This window comes from Pyxicephalus adspersus, chromosome 3 (genome assembly GCF_032062135.1).
Source record: "Pyxicephalus adspersus chromosome 3, UCB_Pads_2.0, whole genome shotgun sequence".
In the NCBI taxonomy this organism is placed as follows: domain Eukaryota; kingdom Metazoa; phylum Chordata; class Amphibia; order Anura; family Pyxicephalidae; genus Pyxicephalus; species Pyxicephalus adspersus.
Genome location: NC_092860.1, coordinates 121,002,375 through 121,022,902, shown reverse-complemented (window position 1 = coordinate 121,022,902; position 20,528 = coordinate 121,002,375). Strand labels below are relative to the sequence as shown.

At 38.6% G+C, this 20,528-nt stretch overlaps 1 protein-coding gene across 2 annotated transcripts in view; it reads left to right on the top strand.

The window, feature by feature from the left end:
- TUSC3 (tumor suppressor candidate 3) overlaps positions 1–20,528 on the top strand; it is a 139,101-nt gene that overhangs the window by 82,162 nt on the left and 36,411 nt on the right. Inside the window, exons 4-5 of one of the 2 annotated variants that reach the window (XM_072406193.1) lie at positions 10,931–11,071; positions 12,930–13,070. In XM_072406193.1, the coding sequence (XP_072262294.1) occupies positions 10,931–11,071; positions 12,930–13,070 (282 nt within the window). Of the gene's footprint in view, positions 1–10,930; positions 11,072–12,929; positions 13,071–20,140; positions 20,280–20,528 lie in introns of those variants that run through there. The other variant, XM_072406194.1, reaches the window with a different exon arrangement.

Genomic DNA, 20,528 nt, shown 5'->3' with positions numbered 1-20,528 from the left:
ACAGTTTAAACAGCGAAATTCTAGAGCGTCTGCCTGCCCATACAAATTTCGTGAATGCCTTGTTAAGGGCGTTAACATCGGCATGGGTGAGTAAAAGAGGCAAAGTCTGCATGGGGTATAGTAATTTTGAGAAGGACATCATCTTCACTAAATAGCAGTGACCCAGGAAAGACAGTGGCAGGTTTTCCCATATCCTCAGTTCCCGCGTTATTTTAGCGATCAATGGAGGGTAATTTAAAGAGTACAATGAGGAGGGTAGACGGCCAATGTGCAGGCCTAAAAATTTTATAGAGTGTGATGCAATTTTAAACGGGACCTCCGCCTTCCAGCGGTCAGCAGCCGTCTTTGATCTGGCTAAGGAGAGAATTTCACTCTTTGCAAAATTTATTTTGAGGCCTGAAAAACTTTCATATATAGAGAATATTGTTCTAATAGCATTACTATCTCTCCTAGGAGCAGATGTGAAAATTAGAATGTCATCCGCAAAAAAGTCGGTTCTTAGCTCACCATCATGCACCGTAATACCATGCAGAGAGGGGGTGGAGTCTAAATGTCTGACCAGTGGTTCCAGTGCAAGGTTAAACAAGAGGGGTGACAGGGGGCAGCCCTGTCTGGTTCCTCTATACAATGAAAGGGCATCAGACAAGAACCCAGGTGTGAGTACATTGGCTTTTGGGGAAGCATACATTGCCGCCAACAGATTCAGAAATGAGCCCCCCAGCCCAATATGGCGAAGCACTTTAAAAAGCCATGCTACAATAACTGTGTCAAACGCTTTTTGCGCGTCTATGGCAATTATGGCCAAATCGTGACCAGGCTGTTGTCTTTTCACCATCTTCAGCGCCACCAACACTTTCCTAATGTTAGCCACTGCAGATCTGCCCTGTACAAAACCCACCTGTGATGGTGAAATGAGAGAAGGCAAAATTTTAGCTAGTCTATCAGCCAGAATCTTGGATAGAATTTTTGCATCAATGTTTATCAGAGATATAGGGCGATATGATTCCGGATCACATGGATCCTTGTCCTTTTTTAAGATGAGCTTTATATAGGCTTCTTGCCCAGACTGAAAATAGGTGCCTCCCTCCCATAGGGTAGAGTACAAGGCATGAAGGTCATCAATCACCTCCTCTCCTAGAAATTTGTAAAATTCGGCTGTAAAGCCGTCAGGCCCCGGGGCTTTCCCATTTCTTAAGTGCACAATAACCCTTTGAATTTGTTCTTTGGTAATAGGGGCGTTCAACGTCTCCAAATCAACTTGTTGCATTCGGGGCATATCAATTGATGACAGGAAGGCAGAGCCAGCTGACTCATCTGTAGCTGGAAGTGAATACAAATCTCTGAAATACTGCGCTAAACATCGGTTCACCTCCCTGGGCGAGGTAACCATGGTACCCTCGGATGATCTTAGTTTTGGGATATAAGTTGGTTTAAACTTAGCACGCACCAAATTTGCCAACATCCTGCCTGATTTATTACCGAATTTATGAAACTCCAGATCCCTGTACTTAAATTTCAATTGTTCATATTGGTATAGTCTTAAATCAAATTGATGTATGGAGTCACGCCATATCTGTCTAGTAGTTGGGGAGGGGTTGTCAGTGAGCGCTTGCTGCACGTCCCTAAGAGTGCGTTGAGCTGACAAAAAATGGGCTAGGGTCGACCTTTTCTTTTTGGCCATAAAAGAGATGATCTTTCCACGAAGGAAAGCCTTGCTTGCTTCCCAAAAAAGTACAGGGTCAGTTCTATGAGTTGCATTGTGTTGAGTATACTCAAGCCATGATGAAGTTAGCATTCCCTGAAACTCAGGGTCTTTACAGAGATAGGAGGGAAAGCGCCAAGGTATGTAGTCGCCCTTGGGAAAGCTGTCTCTCATAGTAACCGATATGGGGGAATGATCTGACAGTGCCATAACATGAATTTCTGGTGTCTCCAATCTCGCCAGGGTTGCATCTGTGCAAAATAAATAATCCAAGTGGGCTTGCGCCACATGTGCCTGGGAAACAAAAGTAAACTGGCGTTCTAGGGGATGATATAGTCTCCAAACATCATTTAGAGGCATGGCTTGAGTAAAATCTGCCAGTACAGAGTGGGATGATGACCTGGCATTAGTCGAGGTCAGAGTGGATTGCCTGTCCTCCGATGGCACCATTACAGAGTTGAAATCACCCCCAACTATTTTGCAAGGGGTAGGATCTTGGGCTATCCAATTAGAAACTTCTTGGAAAAAGGAAGAAGATGGCGAATTGGGTGCATATATGTTATAGATAGACAAGTAAAATCAGAAAATTGGATGAGCAACTTCAGGATACTGCCAGCTGTGTCACATTGAACCGTTTTGATTCTACCCTGGAAAGATCTATGAAATAAAATCATGGCTCCTGCCTTCCTGTCAACAGAGGGAGTGCCATAGACTTCCCCGACCCATAGTTTCTTCATTCTGAAGAAATCATTGGTCCCCAGGTGTGTTTCCTGTAACAGGATAATATCTGCCTTTAATCTCTTCAAATGACGCAATATGGACATGCGTTTACTGGGGGAACGCAGTCCTTTAACATTCCAGGAGACTATTTGCATACAGTATGGAAACAGGGGTTACACATAGCATAGACAGATCCACTATAATCAAACATTTGTATACTAAGTACACACCGCAGGTACAGGCAATATGGCAGATAAATGGTGCAGAACATGGCAACGGGGATTACAAGCAATAAGCCAAGCTTCATGTAAAATAAATCAGCATGGTCGATAAAGCTAACATGGTTGACATAGAGATCAACAGAGAAAATGTGTCCCATAACAACAATGGAAACATGGGGAAGGGTCAGCAAGGTGACAGGGGGCTGGGAACAAACAGTAGAGATAAGCGACTTTCCTTTTTTCCTCGCTAAGCAATAAAAGTCATTCCAACTCAACAACAGTGGAAAAAGCATCATTTCGGTAGTAATGTGAGCTTACGCCTCACATAATGGGATATACTTGTGGAGGGTTTCAAATTGAAACAAGAAAAATAAGGCACTTTCAGGCACATTTTATCTAAAATCAGGTTATCTCGCCTTGAATTGCATCTCAGAGCGGTGTGGATCACGGGGCTTCTTGGTTGGAGGACCATCAGATTGTTTGGATGTTTTTGGGGAGTACACCGGTATCAAGGAGCGCTCATGTGGATGTGGTGGGGAGGTATCAGAATTTTCCGATGGGATGGGTGACATCTCAGAGGTGATAACGTTGACCAAGCTTTCGGCCTCCTCAGCCGAGGTGAGGGAATATTTCCTCCCCTGGGTGTCGGTAAAATGTAGTATAGCCGGATAAGCCAGAGTAAAGCGCAGCTTATGATGGTACAGCATAGAGCAAAGTCGTTGGAAGCCGCGCCGTTTGCGCGAGACTTCTGCCGAATAATCTGCAAATAGTAACAGAGAGGCACCCTCATATTGCAATTTGCGTTGGTTCCTGAAAGCTTAAAGCAAGCGGGTTCTATCAGCATAGTAGGAGTAGGCGACCAACACCGGTCTGGAATTAGATCTTTCAGCACGAGTTGGACCCAGCCTGTGAGCACGTTCCACTTTGCAGGGCGCAGAAAGGCCCAATAGCTTAGGTAGTACTGTAGAGCAGATATCGTGCAGCTGTGTTGGTTTAATATTCTCCGGGAGGCCCACTACACGCAAATTATTACGTCTGGATCTGTTCTCTAAATCTTCTATTTTGTCCTGCAATGCTTGCGCTTTGGTTTCTAACGCAGATAAGGTAAGTCTGGCAGAGGTACCATCATCCTCAACTAAGGTAATGCGTTGCTCAGCAGTGTCTAATCTATGTGACTGTTCCTTTAAATCTTTTCGCACAGCTTGCATACATTTTTGTACTGCCACATCAATGGCCTCTTGTAAAGTTGGCTTTAGCAGGGCAGCAACAGCATCAGCAATTTTTTCAGGTTGAGAACTCTCTGAAGGCTCAGAAGACTGTACCTGGATATCTGCAGCGCTGGATGCATGTGAGAGGAAGGAGGCGGCGGCCATCTTGGAGGGGGTAGAGCGGATCATATCCCTCTTCCCCATGGCGTCTTGCTGTTTGGAGGAGGAGGACGGCTCAAGAAAGCGGTCCATCAACACGCTGGTGAGTATGGGGTGAGATGCAGGCGGGGGAGCGGTAATAGTGCCGGCTTATTAGATGAGAATCCCGGAGGCGAGCGGGAGCTGAGCTCACATGCTGCCTGCTCGTGGGGCACCGGAACCGGAAGTCCGCTTTTCATTTTTAGGCTAGGGAAAGTTTCATCAAATATAGTAAATACCTACAAATCTTACCAGAAATGTGGTGTTTGTTACTTTCATGCCGTGAAGCGTGTAGAGGAAGTGTGCTATTTGCAACATTACTAGGTAAAAGTGAGGGTAACAGGTCCTCAAAACTCATATAAAGTCGTAATATATATTCAACATATTAGGCAGCGCTTTACAAAGTCCATTGCCATGTCACTGGCTGTCCCTCAAAGGGGCTCACAATCTAATGTCCCTACCTCCGTCATATGTCTTTTAATACCGTCTACAGTCAATGTTTTTGGGGAAAGCCAATTAGTCTAACTGCAAATTTTGGAGATGTGGTAAGAAACCAGTACACGGAAAAAAACCCACACAATTGCCTTAACATTTACATATCTCAGTACTTTTTACAGTATTAGCTCCTGTTGATGGGGGATATATCTGCTGATCAAATGCATTTACTTTTCAATTGGCACCAAACACAGTTGTATTTAAATAGCAAACACATTAGCATTTAAATAGCAAAGGCATTTGCATTTAAATACCAATTCAGCTGCAAATGCATGCATTTCCTTTAAACACAGCATTTGACAATAGAAAATGCCGCTCAGTTGGACATGCTAGATTTAAACAAATTCAGTGCAGAGCAAAACAGGACATATGCAGCCTCTGAACTGCCATATGTACTGCTCAATAAAGTTAATGGGATTTTTTTTGACCTGCATTTGACATGTGCACTAAACACATGTCAAATGCAGGAAAACATTGCACATCAACATTGGTACTATATTAACACCTCCTAATCATCTCCAGAAATATCCCCAAGACTAAAAATATTTTTTTATTTTACATATTGGATGAATATATATTCTTCTTTTCTAATTTTTCAGCTGGGTACCGGTGTTGACCAAATGGGTTTATGGTTTTCCATTAACAAAATAAATTTTGTCTATTTGGTAATTTGCCAGTTACCTTGCTGTAGTTTTAGCATTTTAATCTCTTATCTTTTTTGTTTCCTTGCATGCACTCTTACATGACTGACATGAATGTTTGTAGCTTTGGTCAGCATTAGGGGCTCAGTAATTCAGAGCGATGAGCAGTCGTACTATCAAACCTTCACAAAAATCTTGTACTTGCTGCACTTACAAAAAACAAGATCAAAAGATACCACTCAGCTACATTTTCCATTAAATATATCCATTCTGTATTAGCAAGTTACTTAGCAAGCAGACACAAAAGTAGAGTGATAATATTTTCAAGGAGATACCATCTACCATCCTCTGTCCCATCTGCAATAAACAACCTGCAACAACCTTCTGCATAAACAAGCCCGATTGCATTTTTTAACTTTTAGTTCAGCTTTAGATTATTTTTGTTGTTTGTGCCATCTAGAGAGATCTCCCTTAACATCCTAACCTAGAGAAGTAGAGACTTAGCCTGTGTACACGCGCTCACTTATTGTCGTTGTAAATGACATCTTGAATTTTATATGGTCACTTCCAGCAACAAAAGACTAAAAGAAGAACTAACGACTACAGTACACACAACACCATTGCATTCATTGGAGAGGGGAGGGGGAGGAATGAGCGAGTGGAACCCTACTGTGCTTTCTTCCTTTCACTTCCATTGCAGTTGTTGCTCGTCCGTGGTTCATGGATCCATCAGGATGGGCCCATGAACGAAGTCAGGTGACCGCTGTTTACATTTCAGATTCTCTCCCAAGACACACCCAACCATTCCTAACGGGCGATGTTCATCTGATGTGTGTACATAGCCTAAAGCTACGTACACACTTCCAATTATTATCGTTGGTAAACGAACGACGCACGATCCTGCACGATATCTGCGAACGATCGTATAGCACCGATCCTGTACATACATATAACGACACGATTGTTCGCAGATATTGTACACACGATAGATGCGATCGTTTGAACGATACAGGAAGTGACGTGCACCACAGGAAGTGAGCGAACGTTCGTTCACCGCGCATGCTCAGACCATGGACGATCAATGAACGACCGTACACACGATAGATGGTCAACGATCGTCGTCCAATCCGATCCGCCGGTCCGGTCGTTCATTTCCAACGACTATCCTCGTTCGTCGGCGTCGTTGGTTACTTTTTTTACGAACGATTTTTGCCCAATCGATCGTTCGTCGTTCATTTCCAACGATAAAAATTGGAAGTGTGTACGCAGCTTTAGAGCACTGACATTCGCAGTAGGAGGGCCCAGTCCAAAAAAACTAGATAGAAGCAGGCCGATCCACACAAGTGCCTGACCATGCGGCAGGCAGAAGGACCCCAGTTGCTTTTTCACACTCCTTCTGAGATCCAGCTCTAAGCATGGCTGTGCCAGAGTCCCGATCCTGCTGTCATTAGTATGCTGCTGCTGCTCTAGGTATTGAATCTCAGTGGGATGCTACTTTAGCAATGTCTCCTGACTCAGAGACACAGAGTCCACCTCAGCACAGTCAGTGGCTCCATTCCCCTCACATGGACAGACCAGGATAGGTTAGGTATACCTACCTTATTAAAAGCTGCTAAGAACAAAAAAGCAATCACTCTCAAAATGTCCAACAAGAGAAAAGTTAATGCAGAAGGGAGACAATTTAGAAAGATGGTAAAGTGAATATATGTTCATGTTCCTATTTCCAGAACATAATTAATGCACGAGGATGGCTTGTGATTTGGTTTCTCAGGGTGAGGAAAGATCTATACTTCTACTAAGACTATGTATCTTAATAAAAAGTTTGGCCCGCAACTTAGCCTGAGTTTTAGATTTCGGCCCCTTATGTAATTTGAGTCTGCCCTAGAGGGTTGTCACAGGTATAGGTATATCTATTGCTGAATTTTCTTGTGCTTCGAACTCTGATGAAAACTAAATTTTTTTTGTAATCAACAGGAACAACAGAAAGCAATACAAATTTCACTATGGGTATAAAACTTTCCTACTTTATCCTATACTAAAAGACATACATTTTGATAAGTATCCCTATAATTTTGAATACATATCCTTGTTGGCCAACAATTAGCTAATTACCCCCAACCATGAATAGTCTGTCATCACCCCACGTTGGATTTTATATGTTAAAAATCTAAAGTCAGAATCTTTACCACACTGGTAAACACAATATACAAAAGGATTAATCAGTTTAATTTTCCTTCCTCCCACAATGTATATAATTAAGTTAATACAAATTAAATAATGTAATCATACATTTCCACCACCTACGTATAATTACTGCAGAAATAAATGTATTAATTAATTTTATTCATCAGTTAATATTGTATAGTTAGCAAGTAATGTATACCCCCTTCTATTAAAAAATGTTCTTCCAACAATGTGTTTGGCCATTAATATCTGAGGCTCATGTTTATATAAGGACCCATGCAGGACTATGTAAAAAGTTAGTTCAATGGCAACTCTAAATGTAGTGCATACACAACACACTTTTCACAGGATTTCTTCTTTTTGCCCCTGCAGCCAAATGCAGTGAAAGGAATCAAAGGGAAGGTACGTTTGGGTAGGTTATTATTAAAAATGGATACAGCACATCCTGCTAGTGAAGCCTGATAGAGAACATGGACATGGTCAATAGAGGTTTTTGAGTCAAGCATAGAGTCCTAGGTGAATTTTTTGGTTCCCCTGACGTTAAACTGGCTGCCCTCTGTATTAATAAAACTACTTTTGCAATCTAGATATAATTTAATATGCACATCTATTCCAAATGACACAGCATTTGCTCTTGCCCCAGGGTTAAATATACATGTTTTATGATTATTTTATTACTTTTTCAAACTACGTAAACTTTGATTATTCAGCCATTTTAATCCTGAAAACTCTTTTATTATCTTTTACAGAAAGGTCATTGTGTGCATTTTTTCATTGCTGAATAATGATTGCTGTTTATGATAAGCATTTCGGTCATTAAAAGTAATAACATACTTTTGTTAGCATTAACTATAACTACCTCCAAACCCAGCTATAACTAATCTACACCAAGCATGACTGCAATGACTTTTCTTTCTCTTCTAATATCTGTGGCTAGCATGGTGCCACATACTGCTAATCATCAAATACAAACATACAATTTGAAAGATCTGCCTGATTACTAGATATGGGAAACTTGCTTAGTAGGACATAACAGCAAGTATTACTTGGAGTTTTACAATCAAATTAAAAAAATACAGTTCTACAAAACCACAACTGTGCAAAACTCTCCCTATATAATATTTTGCTTCAAATTTTTGAGTTTATATTTACATTGGCACAACAAAAAATTGATCCACTGACCATTTGCCCAATTTTGAAACGTGATCAAATTTTTCAAGTTCATTCTATTTGTCATAGTACTTTTTGCTCATTTTTAAGCAAGATTTACCATGAACAATTGCATCACACAAGAATCACATTTTCATCATATAGGATTTGCCCAACATCTACTCTTTCATGGAATAGCTCTTGACTCTATTTTTCATCCTCTTTAATACCCAGCAAATATTTATTCTGAAACTCACCTAATAATCTGTGATTTTTTTGTTTTATACATATTATTTCCTAGATTTATGTGTGAAATGCCATCCTTACTTGCACTCTTTCCTGGAAATTCCTGGTGCCTGTTAGCATTCTGTCACTGACAACATTCAAAACAACAAAATTTATTCAGCAAGTGTCATATGATACATAGGACAAATCCTGCCAAAAATGTTGGTCAAAATCTAATCACACTCTCTCTTATCCCCCCTGCTAAGTCCCCTAGTTACTTGTTGATCCTGCTTGTAAAAGTCACCTAATGTAGCATCCGGTGATGGGGTGGCAACAATGCTTCACTGCTCCTGTAATAAGAGCAGAGTGGACTCAGCAATGTATGTTGTTTCTGCTTACAGTACTGTGATTTAAAAAAAGGGGTCTTGGATATGAGCACTGCCACTGCTGATTCACAAGCCTGTAGCTTATCATTCAGCACTTGGCTAGTTCTGTCTTTCTTTCTAGTTTGACATCACAACCAGTTTTACATAAACTGTCCCACTGTGAGCTGCAGTGTCTGAAGGGGAGCATGCATGCAATGCCCAATATAGGGAGATTTGGTTTACTCAGAGTGGAAAAAGGGAGGGGCAAGACCTCCTTACCACACCAATTTCCTAAAATTGATGTATAGATTTGTTGAAAGGTTTATTGTAGAATCTGGAAGCCTGCCAATGACCACCAATGTTTACCCCTATTGCTAAGCGGCAGCCGGCTGAGAAAATACGACATTTACCACCACATAGGAGATCTCTCATAGAGGAAAAGAAGGGCCAACTTGGAATTACATTTTTGGATGTACTTAACATGAACTTACTTCTGGGAACATACACTACCACCTATATAGATTAATTGTGTTTTAACTGCATTTGAAAAAAGTACTTCTTCCTGAATTTGAGTGTGTTGGTCTTTTTAAAAACTTCACTCTATCAAACATGCGTACAATACAAATAAATGCAAAACATTAAGATCCTGCTAACTTGCCATCCTTAACTCCCTATTCTCATTAAAAACTCTTAATTATTTTTTTTATTAATGACTTACTTTTTGAGTAATTAATCCTTTTATTACTAATTATGTAATTAGCTGCTTCTAAACACTATTCAATAATTAAAAAAAGAAAATAGAATGGGAGTGGGGGCAAGGATAGTGCAGATTGGAAAGAGTGGGCTTGATGATGTTTGTAGTCCATCAGCCTAGGAATAAGACAGGATTATGATAGTCTGTGAAGCTTTTTAATGTTTTTTTTTGTGAAATGCAGAGTATGCAGGGAATAAGACTTCATGATCTCAGCAGAGAGATCATACAATACAAGTGAGCAAAAAGAAAGTTTGGAATTCAGTTTAAACACACGTGCCCTTAAAGTATGCCCTATTTAGACCCAACAGCGTGAAATGTCCCATCTCACCTGCAAAAACACTAGAAGAAAAATCAAAAATTTTATCTCATCACCTGCAAAATTATTTTTCTGCTCTGCAATCTACCATAGATAAACATAACACATAATCTATTGTAAATGTAATAGCTGTTAAGGGCTTGTTTAGATTTGACTTTTTTCAAGCATTTTGGAGCAGTTTTACGTGTCAAATCTTTTTAAAAAAACAGTTAACATTGGATTGAATAGGTTCATTCATTATCCTTCATTTTACAGGTAGGAGGAGACGGCAGCATTTCCTTGCGGCTTTCTGGACACTCAATGCAGTGTCTGAAGCAGTTTGCCATCTTTGCCGCCTCCCTTCTGTGTTTAGGTGTTTTTAGGCATTATGCATAGTTTTTAGGCATAGTTTTATACCTAGCACCTTTTTTTTTTTTTTTTTTGTAACCAAGCTTTAAAAAAGCCGCAATCCGCCTATACAGACAGTTACAAACGCCTGTATTAGCATTTGCAAACTCCTTTCCTTAAACAATCCCGGACGCCTAGCTTTGAACTGTACGCATGCAAGAGTGATGGCACTAACCAACCCCAACAGAAGGGGAGTGGTTCTAGACCTTCTTTATATCATTACTTTGCTGAAGTTTCCAAAGTTGGGTCTATCTTTAGACTCTTTTTAAATATATTTACTTTGTGTATATTTACTTCTCAATACTTCATGCAAATGCTTCATTTTTTTTCCGAATATTTGTATGTGAATTTGTTTGCTGTTGCAGCTTAACATGAACTCGGCTCCCACCTTCATGCACTTTCCAGCAAAAGGCAAGCCCAAGAGAGCAGATACCTTCGACCTCCAACGAATTGGATTTGCAGCAGAGCAGCTTGCAAAATGGATTGCTGACAGAACAGATGTCCATGTATGTAAATATTATGACATTGCACAACTCTGGTTATCCTAAATTCAGTTTGTACTGTGACTTTGTTACATGTCTTTACATTTATTTTTAATCACATAATAGATTACTTTCTGCTTTTCATATACTTCTCATATTCTGAAAGACTTTTCACATCTGCCACAGTGAATTTATTATTCGTATTCCCAAGTAACTCAGAATGACTCATGGTACACCATTTACATTGTTCTACGTGACAATGAGTTCTGTCACAGTAACATTGAGTAAATTATGTTGGGGACATAATTCCTCAGTGTTTATTACTAATAAAGCTGTATTTTATACAAAAAAGGCTTTTTATATAATAAATGTGTTTATTATTATTAATAAGTTAGACCTTTTTAATATCTGTACACTTTATTTTGCTTCTAGCAACATGACCTAGGTAAGCAGAACAAGTTGTAGTTTTGTTGCAGTGAAAAACAATCTAGGATATGTCAAGCAGCAAATGTTTTATTTATGTTTGTAAGATACTGTGCCAAGTACATTCAGCCACTGTAGGGACCTGCCTAGGTCTCATTAGAATAGTCCAGACACAGACCTGCGACCCATTCTAGTCATAAAGTTAAAAATAACAGCTACTGAAACCCCAGCTCAGAGCTTGCTACTGCATACAGTCCGTGGTGCCAGGAGATTGGTTGTGTAGTTTCACAGATCACTGGTTTTCTACACCAAGGCCTCAGTGCTTTGAGATCCCAGTAGTAGAACTGGAAACTTTCGAGCTCACGATAAGCTAAATGTGTCATTCCAAGGATGAACTTGTGTTAGGCTTAAATCAGATATGTGATAAACCACAGCAAGTTACTGCATTCTCAAATTAACTCCAAACCACTCCTATTCATTTGTATGGGAGCAGTTAGGTACAGATTTGTGCACACTATTGCATTCATGGTCTGGCATTAAACGTAGCTTCTATCCACCTTTGACCGGCTAGCCATTTCCATTGTTTTAAATTAGAACATTTCCAACCACAGTGGGCTGCAGTTCAACATGATTTCAATGTGGTTGAAGCAGTTAAAGACACGATGAGTACAGAGCCTCCCGAAATACATACTGTATGTTATGGATTCCAAAAGGCTTCTGGCTGTTCCTTCTGTCCACCCCTGATCTTGGGAATGCTCAGAAGTAGCTTTTTCTTTAATGGGGTAAAAAAAAATCCAAATGTCACGCATGCTCAGTGAGATCAACACTTTGTTTCGTGTCTACATCATTCTATCTCGCGCCTGTGCAGTGTGAGATCTGGTTAAAACCCCCAAAGAAGGAGGAAAAAGGGGAAAGAAAATGGCGGCATCTGGCACGTCCTCAATGCCAGGTAGAAGGAGGATACTAGAACGAGCCGGAACCCGATTCACGAAACCTCCGGAGGGATCGATGGATCTGAGAAGGTAAAGGTAAGTTTTTTTTTCAGTCTACTTCCACTTTAATTCCTTGTGGCGCAGTGAACTACACAGTAACCTCACAAAAAAGCATTTGTCATAGGCTGTGGCTGACTCTAAAAATTACTCCTATGTGAATATGGGAGAGCCCAGGAGCAGCTAACAGCATGGTTTTAGACTGCAGTTCTGAAAGGAGAGTTGATGAGGCTTCTTGGTCTGGATGGAGCTGAAGTTATAACTCCAATAATGTGCTTTGCTTTTGGAAGGGTTCACTGACCCTTTACAATGAACATTCATTACAACGTTTGTAACACAGCACATTTTCCTTTCATAAGACATTTTTTATAGCTTCATAATGACCTGGTACAAACAGAGTTTGAATTGTAGGAGTTTCTTTTAAGAACATATTTTTAATTAATGATTAATGCTTGCTTTCTTTGTAACAGATCCGTGTATTCAGGCCACCTAATTATTCTGGCACAATAGCTTTGGCCTTGCTTGTGTCTCTGGTCGGAGGTTTGCTTTATCTAAGAAGAAATAACTTGGAATTCATCTACAATAAGACAGGCTGGGCCATGGCAGCTCTTGTAAGTATTTCTGTTGCTAACTTTATTGTTTTTTTTTTAAATTGTGTTAAAGGCTTTCCATTTTCTGTGTATGAAAATATAATACCATATGAAAGAATGGCATTTACTCATTTATTTTCAAGCTAGATAAAATGGCAAAATTCCATTAAACCATTACTGTAATGTACAAGTAAATGCATGAAAAAAACACTTAATGTTTTAAAACCATTTATAACAAGTAAACAAGCAAACACATTTGAAGCACATTGTTGTAAATCTGACATTCTCTCAGACATTTCCTGATTGGAATCAATTAAAGCCAATGAAACATGTAAAAGCCTAAAAAAAAAAATCTTCAAAGCAAACCTAATCTAAAATTTTGACCTTACACAAAAGGGTAGACAAGTATTATGAGTACCTGGTTGTGGAATTGCTCTCCTGTTTTCCAGGCACCAAAATCTTGTTAGAATAGGTCCTCAATCTTACAATGGCTCCTGGGCTCTAGGTTGTGGTAATGCTCAATTTTTGTCCAGGTATTAAACTATGTTAACCTCCCCAGCTGTGGCCCTGAGTGTGACTAAAAAAAACCTGCTGAAAGCGGTAACCCCGAGCCACAATCTGCGTAGTTAAAAAAGTAAAAAATAAACACTTACCTGGTCCCATCAGCGTCCTCCAGTGTCCTGCCATCTTCTGGCCGTGTCTTTTTCTTCGATCTGTCCCTGTCTAGTGCGCTGACGTTCCCAGGGATTTCCTTGTGACGTTCGTGCGTACAGCCGTACCTAGAGGCGCAGTGGGATTTTCAAATTATTTTGTATTGCATTTCCATACAAATAACTGTATAATAAATGTAGTACATTGTCTTTCATGAAAATGTATTTTACTGTAGAATAGTATGAGTATATTAAATTTTGAAGCACAAAATCATGTCAAAGTTTATTATTAAATTTATTTTTTTTAATGTATTTAATGTATTATTTTGACATGATTTTGTGTTTCAAACTTTATTATACTCATACTAATATATTAGACTGTAAAAACAATTTTCATGAAAGACAATGTACCACTTTTAGACATATAAATCCAGACAGAAATGAATCGCCCGTGAGGTTAATATGGACTTCCAACCTAACTATAGTCTCAAGGGTACCTGGTTGTGGAATTGCTCTCCTGTTGTCCAGGCACCAAAATCTTGTTAGAATGGGTCTTTAGCCTTACTATAGTCTCCTGGGCACTAGGTTGTGGTAATGCTCAATTCTTGTCTCGGAATCAAACCTTGTTAATATGGACTTCCAACCTGACTATAGTCTCAAGGTTACCTGTTCTGGTTGTTCTACTGTTGTCCATGAACCAGGCTTCCTCAGTGTGGGTCTGTGTGGGCCAACCTCACTGGAAAGAACCACACAACCACAAGAACCTATACTACAAGACTAGCTGATGAGAATCACCAGTCCTATGACCAATTAAACAATTAACATGTATATATTTCAGTTATACATTTTGTTTTTTGAATGCAGAATACAGCTCAAAACAAATAATCTCTGAAAACCATATGCAATTGATAAACAGATAAAATGTTTTTATACAAACAGTTTGATTTAATTTGCACATTTGAGCTAAAATAGTCAGTCTATGCATTTCAGTTTAAACATTTGAATGATTATTATTATTCAGATTTATTAATGAACTTTATCACATTAAAGTTATGTTTTTTGTGCTGAAACAAGCAAGTACCATAGCATTATTTTTCTTCCAAATAGTTTGATAATGTCAGTCCCTTGCATGTACGTTTATTAGGCATTAGTTCAGGGTCGCATGTTCCAACACATTTCCTCGAGTGCTGATGAGTTTACTGAGGTGCATACATCTTTGTGAGCCAAGCAGACTACAGCAGGAAAGCTGCAAGGTAACATCCCCATTATCTGTGCACAATGAAGTGTCCACTGTCAAGTCCCCTGACATATTATTTATAAGACTGTCAGCCCAGGAGGTTGGTTTGGCAATGCAGAATCACTATCTGATAAAATGGGAGAAAATGGGAGAAAAGATTACACTTACATTAGGGTAAAACAGTACACATTTGTGTTACAATTACCCAAAAATTACCACCATCAGTCACTGCCAAACGCCTCCTATTAAAGATGCTGGCTTACCCATAGAGTTTTTATGACAGCAGCAGTTACTAATATTTTTTATTGCTGTAAATGGCTGCATGGTATGTTCTCTAAGATCTCTCCTTGTTATGATTTGTGAAGATATTCAGACGTAAAGTTAACCCTGACAGAGCAAAGTAGTTACAAGGTTTATTAGTTCAATACATGTGTTTACTATTTACTTTATCACACTCATCATATGTATACTTGGATCAGTGTTGGGAATCTAAACTTTGATGAAGGGCTTGTATGTCAAATTGTATTTGCCTAGTCATATACACATACATAGGTTTTTGTGTGTCTTAAAGCAATCCTGTCACAAACTTGAGTATTTCAAACCCAAGAGAGGTTTTTTGATCTGGATTTTGATTGTAAAAACCAGACCTCCCCCTTTCTAGTACCAAAGTTTGGGTGGAATAATGCCAAGCCCAAAGTTTGCAGGAAACATGTATAACTTTAGATGTCTATATCCATAGATCTCTTCATTTTCATCTGTTGATTCAATAAGCCACATGTATACAAACTGCTGAAGATTTTCAAAGCATAGCTTCTGAAAAATCAAGCTGTGGACAACTATTTTATTTTTGCCGTCTTCTAGTTTCCTAGTTTAATAATTTTTTTTTATCTGACACAAGTTAGCTTGATGAAAAAAATCTGTTTTTTTTAGATCCTTAATAACAGGAGTATATGGTCACTTTTATTTGTCTAAGCTTCAGTCTGATTAACTTCATGTTTTGTAACAATATGTGATGTGACCCTGTAACAAAATCATTAAAAGGTCCCCTGCCTATCTAGTATTGTAAAGGCAGCTATTTCATTAATCTACAAAGGTTCATATAATACATCAGGTCCCCTCATCCATCACATTCAACAATTGTGGAGAAAAAAAGAAAGACTGTAGGGAAAATAATTATTACGTATATTTAACTCAACCTTGGCTTTAGTAATCAAAGAATGACATCATGTTTCCTTTACTGTGATCATGAAGAATGCCAAGTACCCAAAATCTCATGACAAGATCTTGAAGCGTACCGCAGGATTACGTATGTACCTTTGGAGATTTAGGATGCCGAGCAATCCTCTGGATTTTTCTGGTAGGAGGCAGAAGCAGTTGGAGGGTAATCATAGTTAATCTTAACTTTTTAAACCACAGGATTTTTTTAAGCTGTTTCTTTGTTACAAATTAAAGCTTTATGATCCCTAGATTTGGTGGTTGCCTTTGGTATCTCTATTAGGGTTTTTTGTTCCCCTGATCTTCCTGCCACTAACCAGTTCATAACTTAGAGTGACAATACTTGCTCATTGTTCTCTGTATATGGAGGAGCATCATTGTCATCATAGGAGAGGAAGTTTGTTAACCCTACAAGGCACTTGTCGTGCTCTATAGCATTTCTTGAGATATAATTAAAAGGTGCACAAAACAGCAGTCATTTTCTAGCAAGATAAACTGGTATTTTTTGTACCTATCAAACATATAAAACAAACATTTTCAACAGTATACTTAGCATAGTGTAGGGAAACAGATAAGAAAAGTTTATTGTCAAGACTACTTTAAGACAAGAACCATTCTAAAACATAATGGAATCACAAAATCTGTCCAATAGAAGGTCTTGAATTACATACACACTCATTTAAAACCAGCTTTATTTACCAAGCATCTTACTGCCTGGATAAATCATGTAGTCAGCCAGTTATGGGCCCTTTGCTGCTGGACTCAATAGTCTAGATTTCTTCTTTTTGCCCCTGCAGCCAAATGCAGTGAAAGGAATCAAAGGGAAGGTACGTTTGGGTAGGTTATTATTAAAAATGGATACAGCACATCCTGCTAGTGAAGCCTGATAGAGAACATGGACATGGTCAATAGAGGTTTTTGAGTCAAGCATAGAGTCCTAGGTGAATTTTTTGGTTCCCCTGACGTTAAACTGGCTGCCCTCTGTATTAATAAAACTACTTTTGCAATCTAGATATAATTTAATATGCACATCTATTCCAAATGACACAGCATTTGCTCTTGCCCCAGGGTTAAATATACATGTTTTATGATTATTTTATTACTTTTTCAAACTACGTAAACTTTGATTATTCAGCCATTTTAATCCTGAAAACTCTTTTATTATCTTTTACAGAAAGGTCATTGTGTGCATTTTTTCATTGCTGAATAATGATTGCTGTTTATGATAAGCATTTCGGTCATTAAAAGTAATAACATACTTTTGTTAGCATTAACTATAACTACCTCCAAACCCAGCTATAACTAATCTACACCAAGCATGACTGCAATGACTTTTCTTTCTCTTCTAATATCTGTGGCTAGCATGGTGCCACATACTGCTAATCATCAAATACAAACATACAATTTGAAAGATCTGCCTGATTACTAGATATGGGAAACTTGCTTAGTAGGACATAACAGCAAGTATTACTTGGAGTTTTACAATCAAATTAAAAAAATACAGTTCTACAAAACCACAACTGTGCAAAACTCTCCCTATATAATATTTTGCTTCAAATTTTTGAGTTTATATTTACATTGGCACAACAAAAAATTGATCCACTGACCATTTGCCCAATTTTGAAACGTGATCAAATTTTTCAAGTTCATTCTATTTGTCATAGTACTTTTTGCTCATTTTTAAGCAAGATTTACCATGAACAATTGCATCACACAAGAATCACATTTTCATCATATAGGATTTGCCCAACATCTACTCTTTCATGGAATAGCTCTTGACTCTATTTTTCATCCTCTTTAATACCCAGCAAATATTTATTCTGAAACTCACCTAATAATCTGTGATTTTTTTGTTTTATACATATTATTTCCTAGATTTATGTGTGAAATGCCATCCTTACTTGCACTCTTTCCTGGAAATTCCTGGTGCCTGTTAGCATTCTGTCACTGACAACATTCAAAACAACAAAATTTATTCAGCAAGTGTCATATGATACATAGGACAAATCCTGCCAAAAATGTTGGTCAAAATCTAATCACACTCTCTCTTATCCCCCCTGCTAAGTCCCCTAGTTACTTGTTGATCCTGCTTGTAAAAGTCACCTAATGTAGCATCCGGTGATGGGGTGGCAACAATGCTTCACTGCTCCTGTAATAAGAGCAGAGTGGACTCAGCAATGTATGTTGTTTCTGCTTACAGTACTGTGATTTAAAAAAAGGGGTCTTGGATATGAGCACTGCCACTGCTGATTCACAAGCCTGTAGCTTATCATTCAGCACTTGGCTAGTTCTGTCTTTCTTTCTAGTTTGACATCACAACCAGTTTTACATAAACTGTCCCACTGTGAGCTGCAGTGTCTGAAGGGGAGCATGCATGCAATGCCCAATATAGGGAGATTTGGTTTACTCAGAGTGGAAAAAGGGAGGGGCAAGACCTCCTTACCACACCAATTTCCTAAAATTGATGTATAGATTTGTTGAAAGGTTTATTGTAGAATCTGGAAGCCTGCCAATGACCACCAATGTTTACCCCTATTGCTAAGCGGCAGCCGGCTGAGAAAATACGACATTTACCACCACATAGGAGATCTCTCATAGAGGAAAAGAAGGGCCAACTTGGAATTACATTTTTGGATGTACTTAACATGAACTTACTTCTGGGAACATACACTACCACCTATATAGATTAATTGTGTTTTAACTGCATTTGAAAAAAGTACTTCTTCCTGAATTTGAGTGTGTTGGTCTTTTTAAAAACTTCACTCTATCAAACATGCGTACAATACAAATAAATGCAAAACATTAAGATCCTGCTAACTTGCCATCCTTAACTCCCTATTCTCATTAAAAACTCTTAATTATTTTTTTTATTAATGACTTACTTTTTGAGTAATTAATCCTTTTATTACTAATTATGTAATTAGCTGCTTCTAAACACTATTCAATAATTAAAAAAAGAAAATAGAATGGGAGTGGGGGCAAGGATAGTGCAGATTGGAAAGAGTGGGCTTGATGATGTTTGTAGTCCATCAGCCTAGGAATAAGACAGGATTATGATAGTCTGTGAAGCTTTTTAATGTTTTTTTTTGTGAAATGCAGAGTATGCAGGGAATAAGACTTCATGATCTCAGCAGAGAGATCATACAATACAAGTGAGCAAAAAGAAAGTTTGGAATTCAGTTTAAACACACGTGCCCTTAAAGTATGCCCTATTTAGACCCAACAGCGTGAAATGTCCCATCTCACCTGCAAAAACACTAGAAGAAAAATCAAAAATTTTATCTCATCACCTGCAAAATTATTTTTCTGCTCTGCAATCTACCATAGATAAACATAACACATAATCTATTGTAAATGTAATAGCTGTTAAGGGCTTGTTTAGATTTGACTTTTTTCAAGCATTTTGGAGCAGTTTTACATGTCAAATCTTTTTAAAAAAACAGTTAACATTGGATTGAATAGGTTCATTCATTATCCTTCATTTTACAGGTAGGAGGAGACGGCAGCATTTCCTTGCGGCTTTCTGGACACTCAATGCAGTGTCTGAAGCAGTTTGCCATCTTTGCCGCCTCCCTTCTGTGTTTAGGTGTTTTTAGGCATTATGCATAGTTTTTAGGCATAGTTTTATACCTAGCACCTTTTTTTTTTTTTTTTTTTGTAACCAAGCTTTAAAAAAGCCGCAATCCGCCTATACAGACAGTTACAAACGCCTGTATTAGCATTTGCAAACTCCTTTCCTTAAACAATCCCGGACGCCTAGCTTTGAACTGTACGCATGCAAGAGTGATGGCACTAACCAACCCCAACAGAAGGGGAGTGGTTCTAGACCTTCTTTATATCATTACTTTGCTGAAGTTTCCAAAGTTGGGTCTATCTTTAGACTCTTTTTAAATATATTTACTTTGTGTATATTTACTTCTCAATACTTCATGCAAATGCTTCATTTTTTTTCCGAATATTTGTATGTGAATTTGTTTGCTGTTGCAGCTTAACATGAACTCGGCTCCCACCTTCATGCACTTTCCAGCAAAAGGCAAGCCCAAGAGAGCAGATACCTTCGACCTCCAACGAATTGGATTTGCAGCAGAGCAGCTTGCAAAATGGATTGCTGACAGAACAGATGTCCATGTATGTAAATATTATGACATTGCACAACTCTGGTTATCCTAAATTCAGTTTGTACTGTGACTTTGTTACATGTCTTTACATTTATTTTTAATCACATAATAGATTACTTTCTGCTTTTCATATACTTCTCATATTCTGAAAGACTTTTCACATCTGCCACAGTGAATTTATTATTCGTATTCCCAAGTAACTCAGAATGACTCATGGTACACCATTTACATTGTTCTACGTGACAATGAGTTCTGTCAC